The sequence below is a fragment of the Anolis carolinensis genome, chromosome 2 (genome assembly GCF_035594765.1).
Source record: "Anolis carolinensis isolate JA03-04 chromosome 2, rAnoCar3.1.pri, whole genome shotgun sequence".
Classification (NCBI taxonomy): domain Eukaryota; kingdom Metazoa; phylum Chordata; class Lepidosauria; order Squamata; family Dactyloidae; genus Anolis; species Anolis carolinensis.
Genome location: NC_085842.1, coordinates 103,220,208 through 103,242,743, shown reverse-complemented (window position 1 = coordinate 103,242,743; position 22,536 = coordinate 103,220,208). Strand labels below are relative to the sequence as shown.

At 42.5% G+C, this 22,536-nt stretch overlaps 1 protein-coding gene across 1 annotated transcript; it reads right to left on the bottom strand.

Annotated features, from left to right (window-relative positions):
• Positions 1-8,431: 8,431 nt before the first annotated feature.
• On the bottom strand, positions 8,432-13,259 carry LOC134296157 (uncharacterized). Its single transcript, XM_062970335.1, has 2 exons — positions 11,952-13,259; positions 8,432-8,723 (listed from the first exon to the last, which is right to left on the bottom strand). The coding sequence occupies exons 1-2, from the start codon at positions 13,152-13,154 to the stop codon at positions 8,682-8,684; spliced, it is 1,245 nt and encodes a 414-aa protein (XP_062826405.1). The 5' UTR covers positions 13,155-13,259; the 3' UTR covers positions 8,432-8,681.
• Positions 13,260-22,536: the final 9,277 nt, after the last annotated feature.

Here is a 22,536-nt window from a genome sequence, read left to right as displayed (position 1 = left end):
CTTCATAAAATACAAGATCTCCCATCAATAAACAAAAATGTACTTTTAAAATACTGTATGACCTTCATTCTTTGACAGTCAATAAAAATGTTTACAGACTACTGCAAGTCCTTTGCTACTGAATTCAGTGGAAGACAATCAGGCTTTCCAAACATCTACATCTCAGGCCTCTCCTACACTGCCATATAAAATGCTTTGAACTGGATTGTATGGCAGTCTAGACTCATATAATCCAGTTTAATGCAGATCATGTGGATTATCTGCTTTGATTTGTTGTTTATTCGTTCAGTCACTCTTTGTGACCTCATGGACCAGCCCACACCAGAGCTCCCTGTCGGCTGTCATCACCCCAAGCTCCTTCAAGGTCAAGCCAGTCACTTCAATTGGCTTTGATAATATGGATCATATGGCAGTATAGAAGGGGCCTCAAGGTTTAACATTGCATTTGTGTTTCTCTTCTGCTTTTGTAAAGGTACAAATAAATTTGAAAGATACTTTTTGTTTTGCTTATTTTATCCAATGATATATGTTCCCCTTCTATAAGCTTTGAAAAATGTCTCTACATTCTTGAAGTTGGTCAACACAGTTTCTATGATTTCTTCTTCAACATCTTGTTTCAAAGCAGAAGTTTTTCCATCTTTGGACCATTTACAAAAGCATAACCACTATAACATAAAACAAAAAGATGACACAGTTACTATAGGTACTAGAAATGTTCAAATGGTAAGTGCTCTGAGAGAGGGAATTAATATTTTAAAATATTGTGGAAATAACTTTAAAAATGTTATCTTGAGGTTTGGAAAACCTTCCCAAGGAGAACCCTAGATAGGTGAGAATCTGAGTCCCCTCGGGTGAAAAAGGTGAGATAGAAATGATGGAAATAAAATAATTTTTTTTACAGTTTGGGACTGAGGGCCCATCTACAGGACCACATTCCCAAAATGGATGAGAAGTCATTCTATCATGGTCAGCAACTTGTCTGGTTTGGCTTGGCTGCTGCTGAATGCTTGGAAGGGATTAATCTGACTCAGCTGCTTGAAAGAGGTCAAGTTGATTTTCCCTTCCTCAGGAATGCTTCACAGACTCCAGGGATTATTGGTGAAGACCTGCTGAAATGAGCAGGTCTGAGTGTGTACTCAGATAACCTAGTTCAAAGCAGATATTGTGGGATTTTCTGCCTTGATACTCTAGGCCAAGGGTCCCCAAACTAAGGCCCGGGGGCCGGATGCGGCCCTCCAAGGTCATTTACCTGGCCCCCGCCCTCAGTTTTATAATATAATATTTTTATATCAGTTTTAATAATATAATATATTGTATATACATATAATATTGATAACAATATTATGTTATACAATATAATACTAATAATAATACCATATAATAATATTAATTATATGTTATATATTACATATTATATAATAGTATAGTGGTATAGTTCAATATAGTAATATATAATGCTAATATTGTGTTATGCTAATAATATAATATATTGTACTAGCTGTGCCCAGCCACGTGTTACTGTGGCGAAGTATGAGGCCCCTTCTACACAGCTGGATAAAATGCACACTGAAGTGGATTATATGGCAGTGTGGAGTGAAGATAATGCAGTTCAAAGCAGATAATATGAGATTATAAATGGGTTATATAGCTGTGTGGAAGGGCCTTGAGTCTACACTGCCATATAATCCAGTTAAAGTCAGATAATCTGTATTTTATAGGCAGTGTGGAAGAGGCCTAAGTGAGATCTAACTCTGCCTGTCTCCTGGGCTGAGTGGGTTGCTAGGAGTCCAAGTGGGCAGAGCTTAGCCTTCTAACTGGCAGCAATTGGATGAGAACAATTATTCCTCTCCCTCTAATTAGGACTTTATTTTCTTTTCTTTTTGTTGTATGAACGTAGAGGCATGGATGAGAGGTTGTGCTGCCAAGTTTAGTGTTTCTGGGATGTGTAGTTTTGTTGTTTTGTCCTAGGCTGAAATTTCATTACCCTTTTATATATATAAATATACATACAGCTGCTCTGAGTCCCCTTCGGGATGAGAAGGGTGGGATATAAATGCAGTAAGTAAATAATTAATTTTAGACTTAGGCTCGGCCAAAGTCTGAAATGACTTGAAGGCACACAACAACAACAACAATCCTAATTAACTTGACTATCTCATTGGCCAGTAGCAGGCCCACACTTTCCATTGAAATCCTGATAGGTTTATGTTGGTTAAAATTGTTTTCATTTTTAAATATTGTATTGTTTTTTCGTTGTTGTTGCACTACAAATAAGACGTGTGCAGTATGCATAGGAATGTGTTTGTATTTTTTTTTCAAATGATAATTCGGCCCCTCCACAGTCTGAAGGATTGTGGACCGGCCCTCTGCTTCAAAAGTTTGGGGACCCCTGCTCTAGGCTATAGGGCTGTGTGGAAGGGCTTGACTTTGGACCTCTGACTACGATATCATAGAATAATAAAGTTAAAGACACTATATGGAACTTTGGACTTTGATTTGTGTTACCCCAGCTGTGTGCTATATTTCAGTTCTGTTAGCCAGATCTTGGAAAGACTCAGTGATGAAGGTGTCACAGACAGAACACCACCAGATAAAGTTCAACACAGTTTATTAAAGTTACAGAACTAAAAAGTGCCCGTATGAAACAAAGGACTAGGCAAACACTTGCCTTTAGTGTAAAAGATACACAAAAAAGACTCCGCTGATACTAAAAGCGGTTCAAAAGATAAACCAGATTATACGGGAGTTTAATCCGGGTTAAACAGAAAATGCTTACTTCAGCCCGGCAATTTAAACAAACAAAAGTTGATAAACAAGGATTCAAAGAAACATAAAAAGCTGGCAGCAGATTCCTCTCTGCTACTCGAAGGCTGCAAATGAGTAACTAAGGGTGTTACTCCTCCATGCAACAAACGGAATCCGGATCCAGGCACTTCAATCAGGGTAGCAACGGTCAGCAGGGTCCCAGTCCGGTCCGAGGTCGAAAGCCAGGTACAGATGTCTTTGGTTCACCAATTCCACCGAAAGCCACAGAAGGGGTAGTCCGAGGTCGTAGTCAGTCAGTCAGTCCAGCGTCAATCCAGAATAGGCAAATAATGTCCGTCAAGAAGACGACGGAGGTCCAAGCTAATAAGATTAAACACAGGTTGCACAACAAAAGCCCACACAGTTCCTCCCGCCGTCTATGCCCAGTGTCCTTGGTAACTTACGTATTCAGCAAACGAAACACACCCGTCTTCAGGAAATTCCCAACAAGAGCCCAAGCGTTCGTCCAGATTACCTTGCCCAACGCAATTAGCCCTGGATTCTAAACCCCATTTTATGCCAGTTTACAACTCCTCATCGCTGTCAGCTGTTACCCTAATTCCAGGTGCCTCATCATCATCATCCTCATCAGAGCTAAAACACCTTTGACTACGCCCCACAGCATCCCCAGCTGTGGATCCCGTTCCATCCCTCCAACTCGTCCACGGGTCCGATCCTGCAACCCACCAGTCGCCTCCCATACTAGCATTGCCGGTGACACCCAAATCCTCCCTCACACGAGTCCATTCCATGTCATCCTCCTCTGACCTAACCACCTCTTCCTCCATTCCCTCGGTAAAACCCTCAAAGGAGTCTTCGTCTGTTGGTTCTGCAAATAAGTCCCGCAGCCATTTCCTTTCTCGCTCCTCAAGAGAGTCTGACTCTCGAGGAGTCTTACGACCACGTCTCCCAGTATCGGAGCCATAAGGCTCAACCATAACAGAAGGTGTATTGGGAAAATATAATACTTGTATTGGAAAATATATATTGAATGTAATCATGTTAAAGAAATAGATAAAGAGAAATGTAATCACCAGCAGATATGTGCTAGTTTACTCTGTTCAGCAAAATAACTGCCTGCCGCAGCAAGACCAAAGTTCACTGAAGACATCTGCTAGAGTGTCAACAAAGAACAGATAAAGCTCCATGCTAATGGACAAAAGACAAATTAAGGTTTTTTGGGGTGTCAAGATAAGACCTGGGCCATGAGGGGAGTGCCATTAAGTCTCTGACAACTGGGATTCTCCTTAATTAATGAGAACCCTAATGCATGAGGTGAGAATTCCAGTCTAATAGGTCACTAACAGCTGAGACAACTGGAATTCTCCTTTATTAAGGAACACCCTTCATGTGTGAGACGAGAATTCCAATGGTAATAGGTCTTTGACAGTTGAGATAACTAGGATTCTCTTTAATTAATGAGAATCCTTAATAGGTAAGGCGAGGATTCCAAAAGATAACACCCTAATGGAAGGGTAGAGGTGACTGCGCCTTCGGGGATTATGGTTGATGGTGATGGAATTCGAAGAGGAAGAAAAAACCCTCGTGATGAGGGTTCACTGGAGGAGTTGCGCAGGAAGCGACTTAGAGAGCTATATGGGGGATCTTCTGAGGAAGATTCAGATGGGGAGATGAATGCTGAGGAACAGGTGGTGGCTGGGGAAGCGGGCACTGAATGGGCACAGCCACCGGAGATGTCTGGGGATTTGGGGCCTATGGATACTTCTGAACCTGGGGTTTCTGCAGGAGCTGATCCCAATTGGGATGCTTGGAGAAGGGAGGATGGTTCTTTAAGTGTTCATGGGGCTAAGTGTGGGCAGGATTATTGGGACTCCGACGAATTGCTAGGTACTCCAGATCCACGAGCTCTAGCTGTGTGGAGTTCAGACTCTGAGTAGATTTGGGACACCTGGTGTTTGGGTGTGAGTGTTTGGTCACCCAGGAGGAAGGGGAATAAAATGGGAATGTTTGGCCACTGCACTTTGCGTGTGGCAAGGTGTTGCTGAGGCGCCATTGGGATCTCTGTGTTTCCATGAAGGCTGGACTTGGACTATGATTTGAATCTGCTGATATCACCTAGCTTGGCTCTCACTGTGTCTTATCGTGGACCTGTTTTGGATGACTGCACCCTCTTCGGACTTTGGATTGAATTTGACCTGGATTCTGTCTACTCCCTCTGACTGACAGCTACTCCCGGCTTCTGACTATTGGTTTGTCTTTCGGAATTTCTGCTGCCTCCTGACCTGACCTTGGATTCTTCTGACGACGGCTATTCATCATCCCTTTGAGGCTTTCGGCTTATCTGCACCGTGGAAGCAGCTTTATTGCTTTTCTAGTTTGTTTATTTTCCAGCAATTAACTCTATTTGTTTTCCAAAGCTGAATTGAAGCGTTATTTAGTTTTTTATTGAATGCCAGCATGGGAAATTAGAGTGACTTGTTTTTGAGTTATTATTGTCCAATCTACTCTCGAAACACTGAAATGTGAAGTGTTTCAAGGATATTTCCTGTGTTTATGTTATTTTCTGGCTTATCTTCGGAATAAACTCTGTTTTGTATGTTAACTGGCGTCTGACTCTTGACAAGAGGTCTGAAAGTAGTTTATATTTTAGGAAAATGCCAAGATAAGCTTTTTAGTTAAGTGCTCAGTAAGACTTTTTTTGACATTAATTGGTGATTGATAATACCTGTGACGTAGGATAGAGGCAAGCCAAAATAGTATATAAGGATCTGTGTTCTTTGTCTAAATTACCTTCGCTTTCCTGATGACAGGAGAAGGTCCTCCTTTTCTTTATTGCTGTATTCTCACTGGCCATTGAGAATAAAGACGTCATTTTTTTCTACAACCTCCAGGAACTCTCCTTTGTCTCATTGCCTCAAGCCTTTGTCTGCCATTTCATCAGGGCTCTTCCAGACAGGCCCTATATGCCAGAATCTGATCCCAGGTTTTTTACTTTAAACTTGATTGTATGAGTCCACATTGCCAGATAATCTGGGATAAACAAAAAACCTGAGATCAGATGGGATATAGGGCCTGTCTGGAAGGGCCATCAATGTTTTAATTATACAGTTAATTCAATAAAGTCTTGGCTCATACTGGGTTTATTTGGTTAAACTTGGCTCAGTTATCAGGTGTGAACCCCTTGGAACATGACAAATTCTGTGGCATTTATATGACTTGTGGGGTCATCTCACACTCAATTGGGAAAAATGCACTTAATACATTTTTACCACGTGTTAGATAAAGTATAACAGCTGGAGCAGTGTGGAGCAGTTCCACACTTCAGAGCGTGCGAACAGTCGGGTCAGTTGATCATGTTCTGTGTTACAGGGAACAAGGATTGGCAATTATCTTTGTTGTTTATCATTGTTGTGGTAGTGGACACAGAACTCCAGATACTTCTAACAAGTACTAGGCATCTTTATCAATGTCAGGAAAGGAGAGGCCATGACATGGAAAGGTGTGTGTGTGTGGGGGGGGGGGGTTTGGTCCTTCTTTTCCCCCTCCTCTTCTCTGAGTTGCATGGGTGCCTTCCCTGGCAAATGGGCCCAGAAATAGAGATGAACTCTTTGGAGCTCTGTGGCTACCATACAGTGACAAAGGTATGGGTAACGTCCAGCGAGACTGAACCAGGTTTGGTCCAGCTGGACAGTGAGAACTAGGGCCCTTTCTACACTGCCATATAATTCAAATTATCGAAGCAGATTATCTGCTTCAAACTGGATTATATGAGTCTACACTGTCATATTATCCAGTTCAAAGCAGATAATTTGGATTTTATATGGCAGTGTAGAAGGTGCCTATATTCCCACTACTGAAGCAGTTGGGAAACAGAATGCCATGGCAGATTTTAGGGCTTGTTTGAAGCAACAATGCTTTGGATCAGCCTGTTTTTGTGGTCTCTACTTCTTTGATATTTTTGCATCAAAAACTGTTTTCTACAGAGAAAACATGTGGGTTTTATGCAAGATATGTGTTTTCTGTATATACTGTTTTCTCTGTGTAAAATATGTTCATTTGTTTGCCTGCATTTTGCCTGGAGCTGTGAATAGTCTTCAAAAACTTTCTTGCCTTTTTAATGTCTTTCTGGAAGGAAGGAGAAAAATGGGGAAAAAAGTATTTATTTGGGTTTTTTCCTTGTTAGAATGGAATTTCGGAAGATATACACATATACCCCTCAATAACTATGGGTTATCTGAAGTAAAAGGATATACTTCGGGGTCATCTGAGTTCCACATTCCTAATGATATTTTGCCAGGGTAGGAGGGTTCTGATAACTGTACACACAGCCTGGGTCTTTTCCCCTGTCTTTGACACTCCAGGTATCAGGAGGTGAAAAGTTGGTGAACTGATAGAGAATCTAGCAAAATCTAGGAGTAGGGCCTACTTAAGAAAAAGAAGAAATATCAGGTGTACCTTGTAACCAGATGAATAACCAGTAGAAGAAGAGTTGATGCTTTATTGGGAAAAACGTGGTCCTAAGGACTTGGATTGTTCCTGGTTCCCAGTTACTCAAAGTCCAATATTATGGATTTGGGTGACCATTTGATGGAGTAATGTTAGAACCAGTTGCCATCAAATATCTGAGGCCTCTTCTACACAGCCATATAATCCAGATTATCAAATCAAATAATCCACATTATCTCTTTTCAAAGCAGATGATCTGGATTTTATATGGCAGTATAGAAGGGGTGTTAGACTTATATGAGATAAACCAATGATTTGAAAAATACAACTATTAAAGAAATTGCTATTATATTATCAGCTACTACTAAGGTGACAGATCAGACTGGGGAAACATGCAAAGCCAAGTGATGGTTCTTTTGTAATGACTTTAACTGCGAATATTTTAGATCCAAAAGTTATATAATATGGCAGGTGGAGATACAAAAACAAAATCAAGAAATCTTATGGAGTATTTTCCTAAGCAGCATCTGAAATCTAACCTTCCAATGCAGCAAAAGTTGAGTTATATTATTTGAAATACTGATGAGGATTCAAATGCAGTTGACACAACAGATTAAATGCAAACTCCTTTATTAAAGTTCTGTAGATTTGAACCACTAAAGAGAGATTCAAATGTACAGAGATGTACTGAAATATACTAAGCAGTTATAAACTGTGGACAATTTTGGGCAACTGAGTACTGCTAGGCCCTGAGGAAAATGATTTTTGATATTAAGGTGTTACTGAGGGCATTAAAATGTGATTTTTATCTATAATTAAGGAAGATGATAACAGAAAAATTCTATTTTTGGCATGTACAAAGTGCTGTTACAGAGTTAATGTTTTAGTCTTCATCTGAACATCTCAAAGGAAATTATGATGGTATCCCACAGTACAAGCAAAACTGGGGGTGGGGACTAATCCAATTCTCATTGATATGGTAGCCGAAGGGTGAGATTTTTGTCATTTATTGTCTCACATGATATTGTGATATAATTATTAGATTACCTTTCCTTTGTTGCAGTTCTTTGTTGCATTCTTTGTTGCAGTTGCTAAAAGATTTTGAGGATTTTTTAAATTAAGTATTATGAATGCTTCTAAAATTGATTGTATCTGATGTATGCTTTCACAGTGTTACACTTTTACATGTCAGCTCACCACAGCCGCTCCTGAATGAACACACGAGACTCTCTGTGGTATCACCAGGAACTTTTACTGTAGGAAACATGAACATCAGAAAAGCCAAGAATGGGAGGCTCCGGCCAACCCTCCTTTATATACCCTCCCCCTCATTTGAACAGTCTCTTCCCGCTCAGTAAAACCCCGCGCAAATTCCCCGCCAAGTCCAGCAGCCGTTTCTCCTCCGAGTCCTGGGACGCAGGTGTCTTATCAATGTCAGTGACCCTGAAACTCAGAGCCACATCCAGGCTCTAGTAGCAGGGTTCTGACATGGCGTCCTCCTCCCCTTCATCCTGGAAGGAAAAGATTAAACACAACTATTGTTCTCCGCTGTCCAGAGTTCCTTTATACTTTTTTAACAGGCTGCAATGGAATACCGGGTGTACCTTTCCTAGGTCCTTTGGTAGCCTCAGCTCATAGGTCACTTCGTTTATTCTTTTTGCTACCCTGAATGGCCCTATATAGCGTGGAGCCAATTTCTTGGATGGGAACCCCAATTTCAGGTTTTTTGTGCTCAGCCAAACCAGATCTCCTTCGCCCAATTTGTCCCCCTCTCGGCGCCTACGATCCGCGAAGAGCTTGTACTTCTTTTGTGTTTCCCGCAATGCCTCTACCACGGTTTGCCACCCTTGCTTGATTTTGGCCGGCCATTCCTCGTCGGTCTGGCCCTCCCCTTCCTTCCACTCGGGTAGCCTGGGGAAAGGTGCCACCTCCTGTCCGTATACTATTTCGAATGGGGCACGACCTGTGGCCGAATGTACGGCCCCGTTAAAAGCCATCTCAGCAAACGGAAGAAGGTCCGCCCAATCATCCTGTCTATAATTGGTGTACATCCTTAAGAATTGGCACAGTGTCTGTTGGGTACGTTCGACCCCCCCGTTGGTCGCGGGATGAAAGGCCGAGCTCAGGTTCCTTTCTGCTCCTAACAGCTGTAAGAATTTTCCCCAAAATTTTGCAGTAAATTGGACTCCCCGGTCACTAATTATCTTGTCGGGACACCCATGTAGGCGATATACATGCTTCACATACAAATCAGCAAGTTTTTCAGCTGAAGGGAGTTTTGGCAGGGCCACAAAGTGTGCCTGTTTTGAGAATAGGTCCAATATTGTCCAAATGTATCTGTGGCCTCTGCTGGGGGGTAGTTCGCCTACAAAATCCATGGCTACGCATTCCCATGGCCTCATGGGCTCCACCACCTTCTGCAATAGCCCCTGGGGCTTCCCCGGTGGTGTTTTTCCCTCTGCACATAATTCACACTGCGTGACGTACCCCCTGGCGTCTTTCCTCATTCCGGGCCACCAGCATTGTTTGGCCAACAGTTTAATAGTCCTGGTGGGGCCTAGATGACCCGCACCCTTGTTATCATGGTACTTCCTTAACATTTCTCGTCTTAAACATTCAGGAATATACAATTTCTTATTTACAAACACCAAATCCCCACACAATTCTCCCTTTTCTTTGTTAGTTTGTAACCATTTGTCCATTCCATACGCTCGCTTCAACTCTTCCTCCCATATTTCTCCTCCCCCCGTGGAAATGGCAGTACGTTTGTTTTCTTTGGCCGCTTGTGCTCGAGTTAGTACTGCCAGGCCCCATTGCTTATCAAGAAAAATACTCCCTTCAGATTCCTGAATTCCTCCCCCGTGCTGAGGCATCCGAGAGAGAGCGTCAGCGAGTATGTTATGTTTCCCCTGGAAGAATCTGAGTCTGAAATCAAAACGGCTGAAATATTGGGCCCATCTAATTTGCTTCGCTGATAGTTTACGAGGGGATCTTAGATACTGTAAATTTCTATGGTCAGTCCACACCTCAAACGGTGTTCCACTTCCTTCCAGAAAGTGCCTCCAGCACTCTAGTGCTTTTAGAATCGCTAAGGCTTCTCTCTCCCAAATCGGCCAGTTTTTTTCTGTATCGCTGAACTTTTTTGACAGATAGCCACATGGCTTCAGGTTCCCCCCCTCGTCTTTCTGTAGCAGAACTGCCCCATATGCCCGGTCTGACGCATCGCAATGTAATACAAAGGCTTTAGACATATCAGGGTGCTGTAGGACAGGCTCCTCAGTAAAACGCTTTTTAAGGGCTTCGAAAGCTTCCTGGCATTCTATTGTCCAGGTCAGTTTGGCCCCTGGGGCCTTCACTTTGGCTGTTTCTCCCCTGCCTTTAGTCTTTAACAAATCCGTTAATGGCAAAGTGAGGCGCGCAAAGTCCTTGATAAATGTTCTATAGAAGTTTGCGAACCCTAGGAAGGATTGCAGCTGCTTCCGTGTTTTGGGGGCTTCCCACCCCCTCACGTCTTCTACCTTCGCAGGGTCCATCGCCACTCCCTGGGAGGAAATCCTATACCCCAGAAAGTCTATCTGGTCTTTATTGAACTCGCACTTGGCAAGCTTCGCATACAGTTTTGCTTCTCTCAACTTTTGCAGGACTTCCCTGACTAGTTCTATGTGTTGCTCCTTAGTCCGAGATACTAACAATATGTCATCTAAAAAAACAAAGACTCCCTTGTACAACAATGGATGCAACACTTCGTTGATTAATTGCATGAACGCGGCGCCTCCGCCGCACAAACCGAAAGGGAGCACACGATAATTGAATAATCCGAATGCACAGGAGAAGGCCGTCTTCCACCTGTCCTCTGGTTTAATCTGCAATTTATGGTACGCTTCAATTAAGTCCAATTTAGTGAATATCTGTCCCTCCGATAACTGGGCGATCAAGTCCTTCACTAAAGGTAGGGGGTATTTATTTACAGAACTGATTGCATTCAGGCCCCTGTAGTCAATGCAGAGCCTCAGCGTTTGGTCCTTTTTGCGCCTGAACAACACAGGCGCCCCTAGAGGGGAATTTGAAGGCTCTATGAAACCCCTCGCTAGGTTTTTATCAATGTATTTTCTCAGTTCCTCCTTTTCCCTAGCCGACATTGGGTATATTTTTGCCTTAGGAAGCTCTGCTCCTGGGACTAGCTCTATCTTCACTTCAACTCTCCGCTTCGGTGGGAAACTGTCTGCTTCCTTCTCATCAAATACGTCCACAAAATCCCGATACTCTGGGGGTAATTTATCTGCCAGTTCTGCTATCCTGATAGAGTCTTCCTCCCCCCTTTTCCCCGGCTCCCTCTCCACTTCCTGGCTCCCTCCTTCCAACTTCATCCTGAAGATCATGCTCTTATCCTCCCAGTTGATTTGCGGGTTGGCCTGCCCCAGCCATGGCATGCCTAGTATAACATTATAGCTGGCTATTTGTGATATCACAAATGACACCTTTCCTTCCCAACTCCCTATCTTACACTTTACATCTTCGGCACTGTACTTAGCTAATGATCCCGATGCTGTGGATCCGTCCAACTGCGAAAAAGCTATTGGGGATTCTAGGTTCGTTCTTTCGCATCCCAATCCCTCGGCTAATTCAGGGGAGATGATGTTCCTGGAACATCCACAATCCACAAATGCTTTGCAGGTTGCTTGTTTGCTGCCACTTTCCAGCTGAATGGGGACCACTATCATGGTTTTGTCCTGACTTACCAACCCCCCCGAGTGGTGCCTCATCGGTGGTTCTTCCTCGGCGCGTTTCCCTGCCACGGCTCTTGGTTTGGGCGGGCCTCCGCCTTCCCCTTTTCTCTGCCAGCACTCGGCAGCCCTGTGGCCCAAACGGCCGCACACGAAGCAGCCCCTCCTGCTGGCGCTCACGTTCCCTGTCGGCTCCGTTCTCCTCCCGGCTGGGGTTGATCCCTCCTTCCGGCTCCCCTCTTTCATCTGCGGCCGCTGCTGTAGCCCTCCTCGGTGCCTCCTCGCCTGGGCCAGCGATGTCTCGATGCGCCCCGCCAGCTGAATCCATCCGCGCAGTGTGTCAGGCTCATCACGATGCACCGCCCAGGAGAGGATCTCCCGCCTGAGCCCCTCTTTGAAGAGTTCTATCTTTGTCACTGCAGACCATTCCGGCACCTTTTCAGCGAGGCATTGGAACTCCTCCGCATACTCAGATACCGACCTCTGCCCCTGGGAGACGGTCTTCAACTCCTCCCTCGCCCGGATCTGCTCCAGTGGATCTCGGAAACGGGTCTCCAGGGCCCCCATAAAGCGTCGGAGTGACCCCAGACATGGGTCGCGCCGCGCGTGTAGTTGAACGTACCAGCTGGCCGCTCCCCTCTTCAACACTGCACCAATGGCCCGTACCCGGCTGGATTCCGTTCTAAAAGTGTGGGCATTGTCCTCCATATAGCCCCTCACCGTGGTCAGGAAAAAATCCAGTTCAGAGGACTCTCCCCCAAACTCGATCCTTAGTTCCTCTCGTCTCGGTAGGGGTCCCTGTGGTGGCAATCCCCAATTCTCCGCCCGTCGCAAGCCCCCTTGCGGGCCAGTGGGCCCCGCTGCTGCTTCCCTTTGTCCTGTGCCACGCCCGGCATTCGCCAGGGGCACCAGGGTCTCAGTTGGGAGCGTAGCCGGGATTCTCGGAGGCTTTTCCCCTTCGTCGTCACTCTCCTCCACCCGCGTCAGGCTCGTTTGGATCTTGGGCCGGGCACCGGGCTCCTTTCGCATTTCCCTTCCCTTCGGTGCTGGGAGGTCTGCAAAGCCCTGGCTGCTTCCCATGCTCACGTCCCACATTGAGCTAGCCCGGAGTTCCCTTCCTCGCTCCGGCTCCGCCAAAACCGCCAGGCGCTCCATCGCCCTCGACATCACTGCCAGGGTGGTCTCCATCGCCGACATCCTCTCCTCCAGAAACACCATCTTTTGCGGGCCTGGGGAAGGTGAACCTTCCTCTCCTCCGGTGCTATCTCCCCGCACCACTCCGCGCCTCTGGGTTACCCCATTTGGCTGGGCATAAGCGGTGGATGACAGCTGGTGGAACTCAGCGTCCGGCTCGGGAGTGGCCCTTTCCGACCTTCCTCCTCCTGCGCCCAAGAGCTCTTCATCCTCCACTTGCATGTTACACCTCACCGCTACAGCGGGATGGTGTCCGTATTCTTGGCTTAGTGTCAGCTCACCACAGCCGCTCCTGAATGAACACACGAGACTCTCTGTGGTATCACCAGGAACTTTTACTGTAGGAAACATGAACATCAGAAAAGCCAAGAATGGGAGGCTCCGGCCAACCCTCCTTTATATACCCTCCCCCTCATTTGAACAGTCTCTTCCCGCTCAGTAAAACCCCGCGCAAATTCCCCGCCAAGTCCAGCAGCCGTTTCTCCTCCGAGTCCTGGGACGCAGGTGTCTTATCAATGTCAGTGACCCTGAAACTCAGAGCCACATCCAGGCTCTAGTAGCAGGGTTCTGACATTTACAGATGTGTTTAGTTTTGCCAACTTATTTATATTGAACAGATGGTGCTTGCTCTTTCATTATTTGCCTTTGGCCATATGCACAAGGCTTTGTATAAGTCAATAAGCTGCAATATCTCATTCTGTTAAGCTTCATTGGTGCAGTCCAAATAGACTGCATTGGGGCCTAGTAGTTCCGTCTTCTGGAATTGTTACTGTGGCACAGAAAGTCATGTAATTGTGGCTGCGAGGTTTAAACTCAAATACAATTGAATATGTCAAAAAAGATTATCTTTAAAATAACAACCCAGAGCAGTATAGAAAGTTTCAGTACCCTAAAGAATGTTGGGTGACTATGATATTTTTTACATGTAAGTGAAATTAAACATATCTAGGGGCAGATGATCATCAAGTAATCAAGGACTGCACAATTGGAGACACTGGAAACATATTTGCTTTATCTACATACTCATAGTCCCTTCCAGCTCTATGATTTCTATAAGTCCAATTGCCTGCCATGCAGGAATACACAATGAAAGCACTCTTTGCAGGTGGCCATTTGGCCTCCATTTGAAACCTCCAAAGAAGAGACTCCAGTGTCCCCACTTGGAGGCAGCATGTTCCACTATCAAACAGCTTTCCCTGGCAGGAGATTCTTCCTAATGTCTCTTTTCCTGTTGTTTGAATCCATTGCTTCGTGTCCTAGACTTTAGAGTCTAGAGCAGGGGTCCCCAAACTAAGGCCCGGGGGCCGGATGCGGCCCTCCAAGGTCATTTACCTGGCCCCCGCCCTCAGTTTTATAATATAATATTTTATATCAGTTTTAATAATATAATATTTTGTATATACATATAATATTGCTAAAATACTGTAATGTTGTACAATATAATATTATTAATAATATCATATAATAATGTTAATTATATATTATATATTACATATAATATTACAGTATAGTGGTACAGTATAGTGCGGACGAAAAGGTCCCAGGTTCAAATCCCGAGAGCAGAGTGAGCGCTCGCTGTTAGCCCCAGCTCCTGCCAACCTAGCAGTTTGAAAACATGCAAATGTGAGTAGATCAATAGGTACTGCTCCTGCGGGAAGGTAACGGCGCTCCATGCAGTCATGCCGGCCACATGACCTTGGAGGTGTCTATGGACAACGCCGGCTCTTCGGCTTAGAAATGGAGATGAGCATCAACCCCCAGAGTTGGTCACGACTGGACTTAACGTCAGGAGCAACCTTAACCTTTACCTTATAGTGGCATAGTTCAATATAGTAATATATAATGCTAATATTGTGCTATGCTAATAATATAATATATTGTTTGTACATACAGCTGCTCTGAGTCCCCTTCGGGCTGAGAAGGGTGGGATATAAATGTAGTAAATAAAGGTAGTAAATAAATAAATAAATAATTTTATACTTGGGCTCGCCCAAAGTCTGAAATGACTTGAAGGCACACAACAACAACAATCATAATTAACTTGACTATCTCATTGGCCAGAAGCAGGCCCACACTTTCCATTGAAATCCTGATAGGTTTATGTTGTTTTCATTTTTAAATATTGTATTGTTCTTTAATTGTTATTGTTGTATTGCACTACAAATAAGACATATGCAGTGTGCATAGGAATTTGTTCGTATTTTTTTTTCAAATGATAATTTGGCCCCTCAACAATCTGAAGGATTGTGGACCGGCCCTCTGCTTTAAAGGTTTGAGGACCCCTGGTCTAGAGCAACAGAAAAAAAGGTTGTTCCCTCCATCTTCAATATGGCATCCTTTCAAATATTTAAACATGGCTAACAGGTGACCTTCTTTTCATCAGGCTAAACATACCCATCTCCCTCACAGGCCATGGCTTTCAGGCAAAATGGTAATTTTGCTTGCCCTCCTCTGAATACATTCCAACTTGTCAATATCCCTCTTGATTTGTGATGCTCAGAAGTTGGCACAGTATTCCAGAAGATGTATGGACAAAGCAGACTAGAGTGCGAGTATTACGCATTACAGTATGTTTCCACTGATGCATACTTACTGCCACATCACATTGTTGACTCATGCTCAACTTGTGGTCTACTTAACTCCTAGATTTCTTTCACGCATGATGAGGTCAAGCCAGGAGTCTCTCATCCTTTATCTGTCAATTTATTTTTTTGCCTGCCTAAATGTAGTACCTTAGATATCTCCATTTTGCTCTTCTTGTACTCTAAAGGGTGCAGAACACAATACAGTAAAATGATTTTAAAAAAAACCTTACTTTCTATAATATTTTCAAATAAAATATAATTCAAAATTATTTCATAATAAAAACAGGCCTTATGGAAAATGCCCTGCCTCTGGTATTACACTGTGCCCTAGTTTGTGTGCATTCATCTGTGAGATATTCTGTCAATTAACTAGGCTCAAGTGATATAATCTCTTTCATGTGCTCTCTGGGCTCCTCTGCACAGGCATAGAAACCCAAACTAACCCTGAGTTAGTTTCTGGCTGTCTTCACAATGTTCCTCCACTTATGATTAATAGCATGGGCTACACCAGATTAATCCGGCTTTTCAATAAAAGTTGAGGGATGCTCTGGTGTTTGCTTGAAACTCTGGAGTATTCCATGGCTTTGGGAAGATTGGACAACTGGATTGAGTTCAATCCTGATCGATCTGCAATCCACATGGAGCACTGACACCATCACCTTTCCCATGTACTTATCGACTGCAAGGAGAGAGGGTGGATTGTGCCCGTGTCACTGCTGTCACACTCCAAGCCAACCACCAAGCTTGATGTGACCTCCTGGACACTGCAAGTGTGTGACATCAACAGAGGCACCCACACAGCCAGCAAAAAGATGGGGAGTTCAGCTCCCTCTTTCTTCCTGGTTGCATAATGTGCCTCTTCCAGTGTCAACAGGGGATGGCTACAATGGCCAGGAGCTCACATAGAGCTCCTGCTGGGAGTAGGAACAGGGACATGGAAGGTTCAACAAAGTCAAGATGATCTCACCTTGGTTGGACCATGCCACAGGGAAAGTGCTTATGGCTGCCTCTGTTTCAAATTTACTGTGAATTTACAGGCCAGTGTAATCATGGCTTCTCTCCTGCCACCTGGCTGTGGCAGATGTCTGTGTGTGTGTGTGTGAGAGAGAGAGAGAGGGGGGGGGGAATGAACATCCTCACCTAGACCATGCATACATTTGACAATAATTTGATTGCAATTCTAAAATCCGTTCTTTCAGGAAAAAATTCACTATTATATTAATTTTATTAATTCAGTATGTGTAGCCTAGACATTTGGGGCTAAGACACTCTAGGTATCAGCTACTTACTACTGTTTGATCTACACATTTTATTCTCCTCCTGAGTTGCTATACTAAAATGTGATCATTACTTTTGCCTCTGGAAAGCTGCTGGTCTGCTGTAAGAAATGCTGGAGGTAATATGGAAAGAAAACCTGAGGCCATGACAGATGGCAAGTATGCAGCATAAAAAAGTAATTTATTTGAGGGAAATTCTGTGCAAAATGTAATATGCAAGTACAAGCTCCTGGTCCTATAAATACAATTATGAAAGTATTTATGTTAAGAAAAAATGCAAATAACTTGGCAAAGATGATCCTGCCTCCAATCGAATCTATCCAGCTATTGCACCAGCCTGTACCTTTCAATTTGCTTCAGTGAACATTTAATCAAAGTCAGGCATTAGCAGGGCATTGCAAATATAAACCCAGATGTTAAATCACATCACACACAATAAAGGCCCATATGACATGAGAATATAAATAAAGAATACAATTTCACAAGAGAAAAGGATGACTGCAAAGATGTTTGATCTTTGCAGAAAATATATGCTAATGCAAAATGTTATGCACCCTTAAGCTAGTGATTAGTGAAGTATTCTGAAGTTGGCCTGAAGGCGAAAAGGTTAGAATATAAGTGGCTTATCTGGAATAATGATTATTGGTTATCTCAATGGTATAACAGACAACACTGACAAGGTGTTTCCCACAAACTGCAATGGTTCAAATATTTCCATAGTATCAAAAATACTCATTGAAATACACAATGAGCAGACAGATTAAAAGAAACTGACCTGAAGTATTGTGTTTTCTTTTTTCCTACAGCTATAGTTGGCCACTAATCATAAACAATATTTTGGGGGAATAGGCAAGGGATGTCATGGTCCTCCTCAAGGCATCTGTTTGATGAATGTGGAAGGAAAATGTGGTGTAAAACAAGAAACAAAGTGAAAACTTATCTATGGAAATACATTGCCAAGATCAAGGGAAATAATCATGTTCTGCTTGATCCTGAAATGCAGTGTCCAGTTCTGGATAGTCAACTGCAACACTATAAGAGAAGGGTGATGAAGATGGTGGAGTAACTGGGAACCAAGCTTGATGGGAAATTGTTGAAAGATTGGGGGGTGTTTAACCTGAAGAAGAGATTCAGTGCCCATCTTTTTTGCCATCCATATGCAGCCTAAATCTTCTTTCATCACACAGATGGGAGAAGTACACAGGGCCTATCTGCAGGGCCATTTTGTACTTGCGTCAGAACTTGACACCTATAGCATTGCATCTCTTTTCAAGCATTCTCTTTAGTAAGACATTTCCAGACTTTGCACATGGAACTCAGCATAGGATATTTGGAACTGAGATTTAAGTGAATGATTTGCATAATTTATTTTACTTTCTGAAATGCCCCAAAAGTCTCTTTGAAAGTGCAAGCCTTTATTTGTAAAATTCCAATGCTTTGTAGAGACTAATTGGCACTAATTAGTGTGATCCTTTTATCTCATTCAGACTAGCATGGAACTTCAAGAGCTTTCTCCTTATCTATATTGTGAGGGAAGGGACAAATTCACCAAAACCATTTTAAGGATCTAATTATTATTACTAGTAGTAGCAGCAACAACTGCAGTGGCAGAATCACTAACGTTTTCACTTTTGATTTATAGCTTGATCAATACTTGTGTAAACAGATTTCCACAATATTTTCAGCAATTGGTAACATAACACCCTAGTTATGATCCTTGGGAACCACTGATTTTCGTTGTCACTTGAAAATCTTACTTCTAGAAATACAGTGTTCCCTCACTTATCACAGGGGTTTGGTTCCAGGACCACCCGCAATAAGTGAAAATCCGCAAAGTAGGGACACTATATATTTATACATTATTTTAGTAGTTACACACTATTTTAAGTCTTTATCAACCAATCGTGTGTTGATAAATCATCTACTTCTCTTCTCGTTGGCACTTGGGCTCCTTTTCTCTCCCTTCAGCTTCTCCTTCCTCCCTTCCTTAGGCTGTAAATTGTAATTTTTATTATTTATAATATTATTTTAGAGTTTATTGAAAAACCGCGAAACAGCAAATCCGCAAAAACTGAACCACAAAGTAGTGAGTGAACACTGTATTGCCCTTTGCTATTTATCTCTGGAGAGTCTAGGAAATTGAACATCAAATTTCTTCTGGTTTCTTCTGGTACATATTTGGTAAGAATCAGAGAAGAAAATCACACAGCTCACAAACATTATGATTAAAATCCTGAAATACTCCAAAATCCAAAATTGTTCATATGGGTGGTTGAGCACCTTTGCTTTTTGATGATTTAATGTATGCATGTTTTTCATGCACAGAAGTATTTAAGATATTGTATATGAAACTACCTTCAAACTATGTGTATAAGATGTATGTGAAACATACATTTCATGTTTACAGTGGGTCCCATCTCTATCTCATTATGTACATATATGCAAATATAGGAATTCCAAAATCCCAAGAAACCTGAAAAGTAAAATATTTTGTGTCCCAAGCATTTTGGATAAGGAATACACAACCTGTATTTAAATATGTATGCCTTGAAGCACACCAAGTAATTCAAAAGCAAAAAGCAAAAAAATGTATATAGGATGGGCATTTCCTCTTGGCCCTACTGATTTAAGAATTCACTATAACCAGTCCAGGGCTGGATGTTGAAATGGCCCATAGGTTGGCCAAGTTATACCATCTTGTGCAGTTGGAGGACACATATTCACAGCAATATGATGCATATAACAAAAACTAATTAAAAACATACTGCAACATATAGTTGGAAGGGATCTGTTAAATAGCTTTTGTTAGCCATGCCAACCAGTGGATCATTTCACACATCTGCTCCACAAATCAAAGTATTGTTTTGAACTGTTGCCCTTAATATGTCACTTCAAAGCAACATCTAGCAGAAGATAATATACAAACACTTGTTGATATGCGGGGTGTCTCTATCACTTTATACAATACTAGCTGTGCCCGGCCACGCGTTGCTGTGGCGTTGTCTGGTGGTGTTGGTGAGAACGTGTTGAGGTAGTGGTGGTATTGAATGTCTGTTGTATGGTTGTCTTTATGTTTAGTATGCATTTGGTTGTTTGTGTACTGTGAAAGTGGTGAGGGTAGAGGGGGTCTATGTCCTTGTGTAGTATTGTATAGTATTTATACGTTGTCCATGTGTCGTGAGTGCTTGGATTGTGTCCTGCTGCATTGTAGAAAGGGTTGGGCTGGATGGCCCTTAGGGGTCTCTCCAAACTCTTGGATTATATGCTTCTATTATTATTATTATTATCACCATTATTATGTAGAGGCTGGATGGTCATCTGTCAGGAGTGCTTGGATTGTGTCCTGCATGGCAGAATTGGGTTGGACTGGATGGCCTTTAGGGGTGTCTCCTCCTGCATGGTAGAAAGAAGTTGATCTGGATGATCCTTAGGGGTCACTCCAAACCGTAGGATTGTATGATGTTGTTATTATTAGTATTAGTATTAGTATTGAGAGGCTGGGTGGCCATCTGTTGGGAGTGCTTGGATTGAATTTTCCGGAATCATTCATAAGATAATGACAATAAAAATGTGTTTAAAGTGCAGTGAATCAAGATAAGATATTTGAAAGGATATTTAGAACTGATGCCAGCGTTCTTCTGAGCCATCTCCAAGGGGAATTTAATCAAACCTCGCTTCAAATAGAAGATGGTTCTTTAAGCCCTGAATTATTCTCTGCCTTTGATCTAATTCTTGACCAATATTTGTCTCCAAGTCCCCTCAGTGACTGGCTTTCTCCGTGTCACTCCACCCATCTATCCACAGGTCTCTTCAGCCCATTAATACCAAAGTCTTTTTGTATCAATTCCCAGAACATTCTCTTCCATTAAAATAACCACTAATAATACAGTGCAGCAGGACACATAATTATTTGAATTAATAAGAAAAGGAAATAATATCACTACCATAATGACACAGATGTGGCATTTGGTTTTCCAAGTAAAAAGAGCAATGACATTGATAGGTATGTATTTCCTCCATACAAGTTTTGGCAGTGCCTATAGCTTGATCCTATTCCACAGCAAACATAAAGAAGTTCAGATTCTTCTCTGGCCCATAGCTTACCTGCACAACCTCCCAGATCCTCTAACCATCCATTTTAATCTTTCTTGCCCTGCTCCTTCCCTTGTCTCTAGTAGCGACAGTGGCCTCAAACTCCCCAGGAGGGAATGGGAAGGCAGAACAATGCAGATTGAGGGAGGAATTTTGATGTATCTATTGCATGACCCCAAGGACATTAAAAATGTGACAGGATCGAAAAAGTCTTCATAATCACCCTAAGAAATAACTATGCTGTTTTCCAGTTCTTAAGGAAAATAGTTCCATTAGCTGAACCCAATTAAAATTGATCTAACTGGAAGGGGAATCACGACCATGGAAGTTTTCCTGAGGCTATTGGGTGTGGGAATGAAAGTTTCAGTATTAAGAGGATAATGAAGAATGTCCTTGTAGAAAAATTAAATTAGAACTGTTCTCTGAAGAAAAGATCTCAGATTACACAGTGAGATCCCCCCTTGGAAATAAAAAATTAATAAATAGCCAAACGTGTCCCAGCACTAATTGGAAATCACAGATCACTTGTAAAACAGAAAGCCAAAGTTAAACAAATCATGATTATATTAGCAATGTTATATATTCATTTTAAAATGTTTTAGAAAGCACACTAGGGACAACAGAAATATAGTTGGGTCAAGTTTGCTAGAGCTTGGGGGAGGTGATTCTCCTCTATAACCATAGCGGGGTTGATACACATATGGTATAGAAGAATGAAATGATGTCTTAATTATAATGGGGAGATTCATTTTGAGTGGTGGCAGTATTTTTGTACTTTCTGGTCATACACATACACTGTAGTCTAATTTGGAACCTCAGTGAGAAGTAAGAAGTAAAATATTTTTCACTCCTAGACCATGATTCACAATCAAAATTGATGTCTCTGGACTTTTAACTTAATGTTCATGTGGTCTGCCCTTGTTTTTATTGTCTCCTTGTTTTATTTTGTAATGGATATTATTTACTGTATTGCTTATTGTATTGTGTTGTGCTGTTCTTTTATATGCTGTTTACATTGTATTGTTTTGGGCATGGCCCCATGTAAGCCGCCCCGAGTCCCCGTTGGGGAGATGGTGGCGGGGTATAAATAAAGTTTTATTATTGTTATTATTATTATATTTTGATACCACCTGTATTGGCCCTCTTCCCACATGTTTATTTGCTTTCATTGTAGTGCAAGCGGGATATCAAGGAAGTTTATGTCCTTTAAAGTGGATAAAAACAGATACCTAGCCTAGTCCATTAGCATGAAGAGTATTGGGTTGTTGAATGTCTTTCGGGCTGTGTGGCCATGTTCCAGAAGTATTCTCTCCTGACGTTTCGCCCACATCTATGGCAGGCATCCTCAAAGGTTGTGAGGTATGGATAAAATAAGTAAGGAAAGGAAAGAATATATATCTGTGTAGAGTCCAGGGTGTGGCAAGAGTCCTTTGTCATAGAATCATAGAATCA

Coding starts and splice junctions, on each gene's coding strand:
- LOC134296157 (XM_062970335.1), bottom strand. CDS start 13,154: ATGGTGTTTCTGGAGGAGAGGATGTCGGCGATGGAGACCACCCTGGCA. Junction 8,724..11,951: donor GGCACCACTCGGGGGGGTTG/GTAAGTCAGGAC, acceptor TTTTCCTTCCAG/GATGAAGGGGAGGAGGACGC.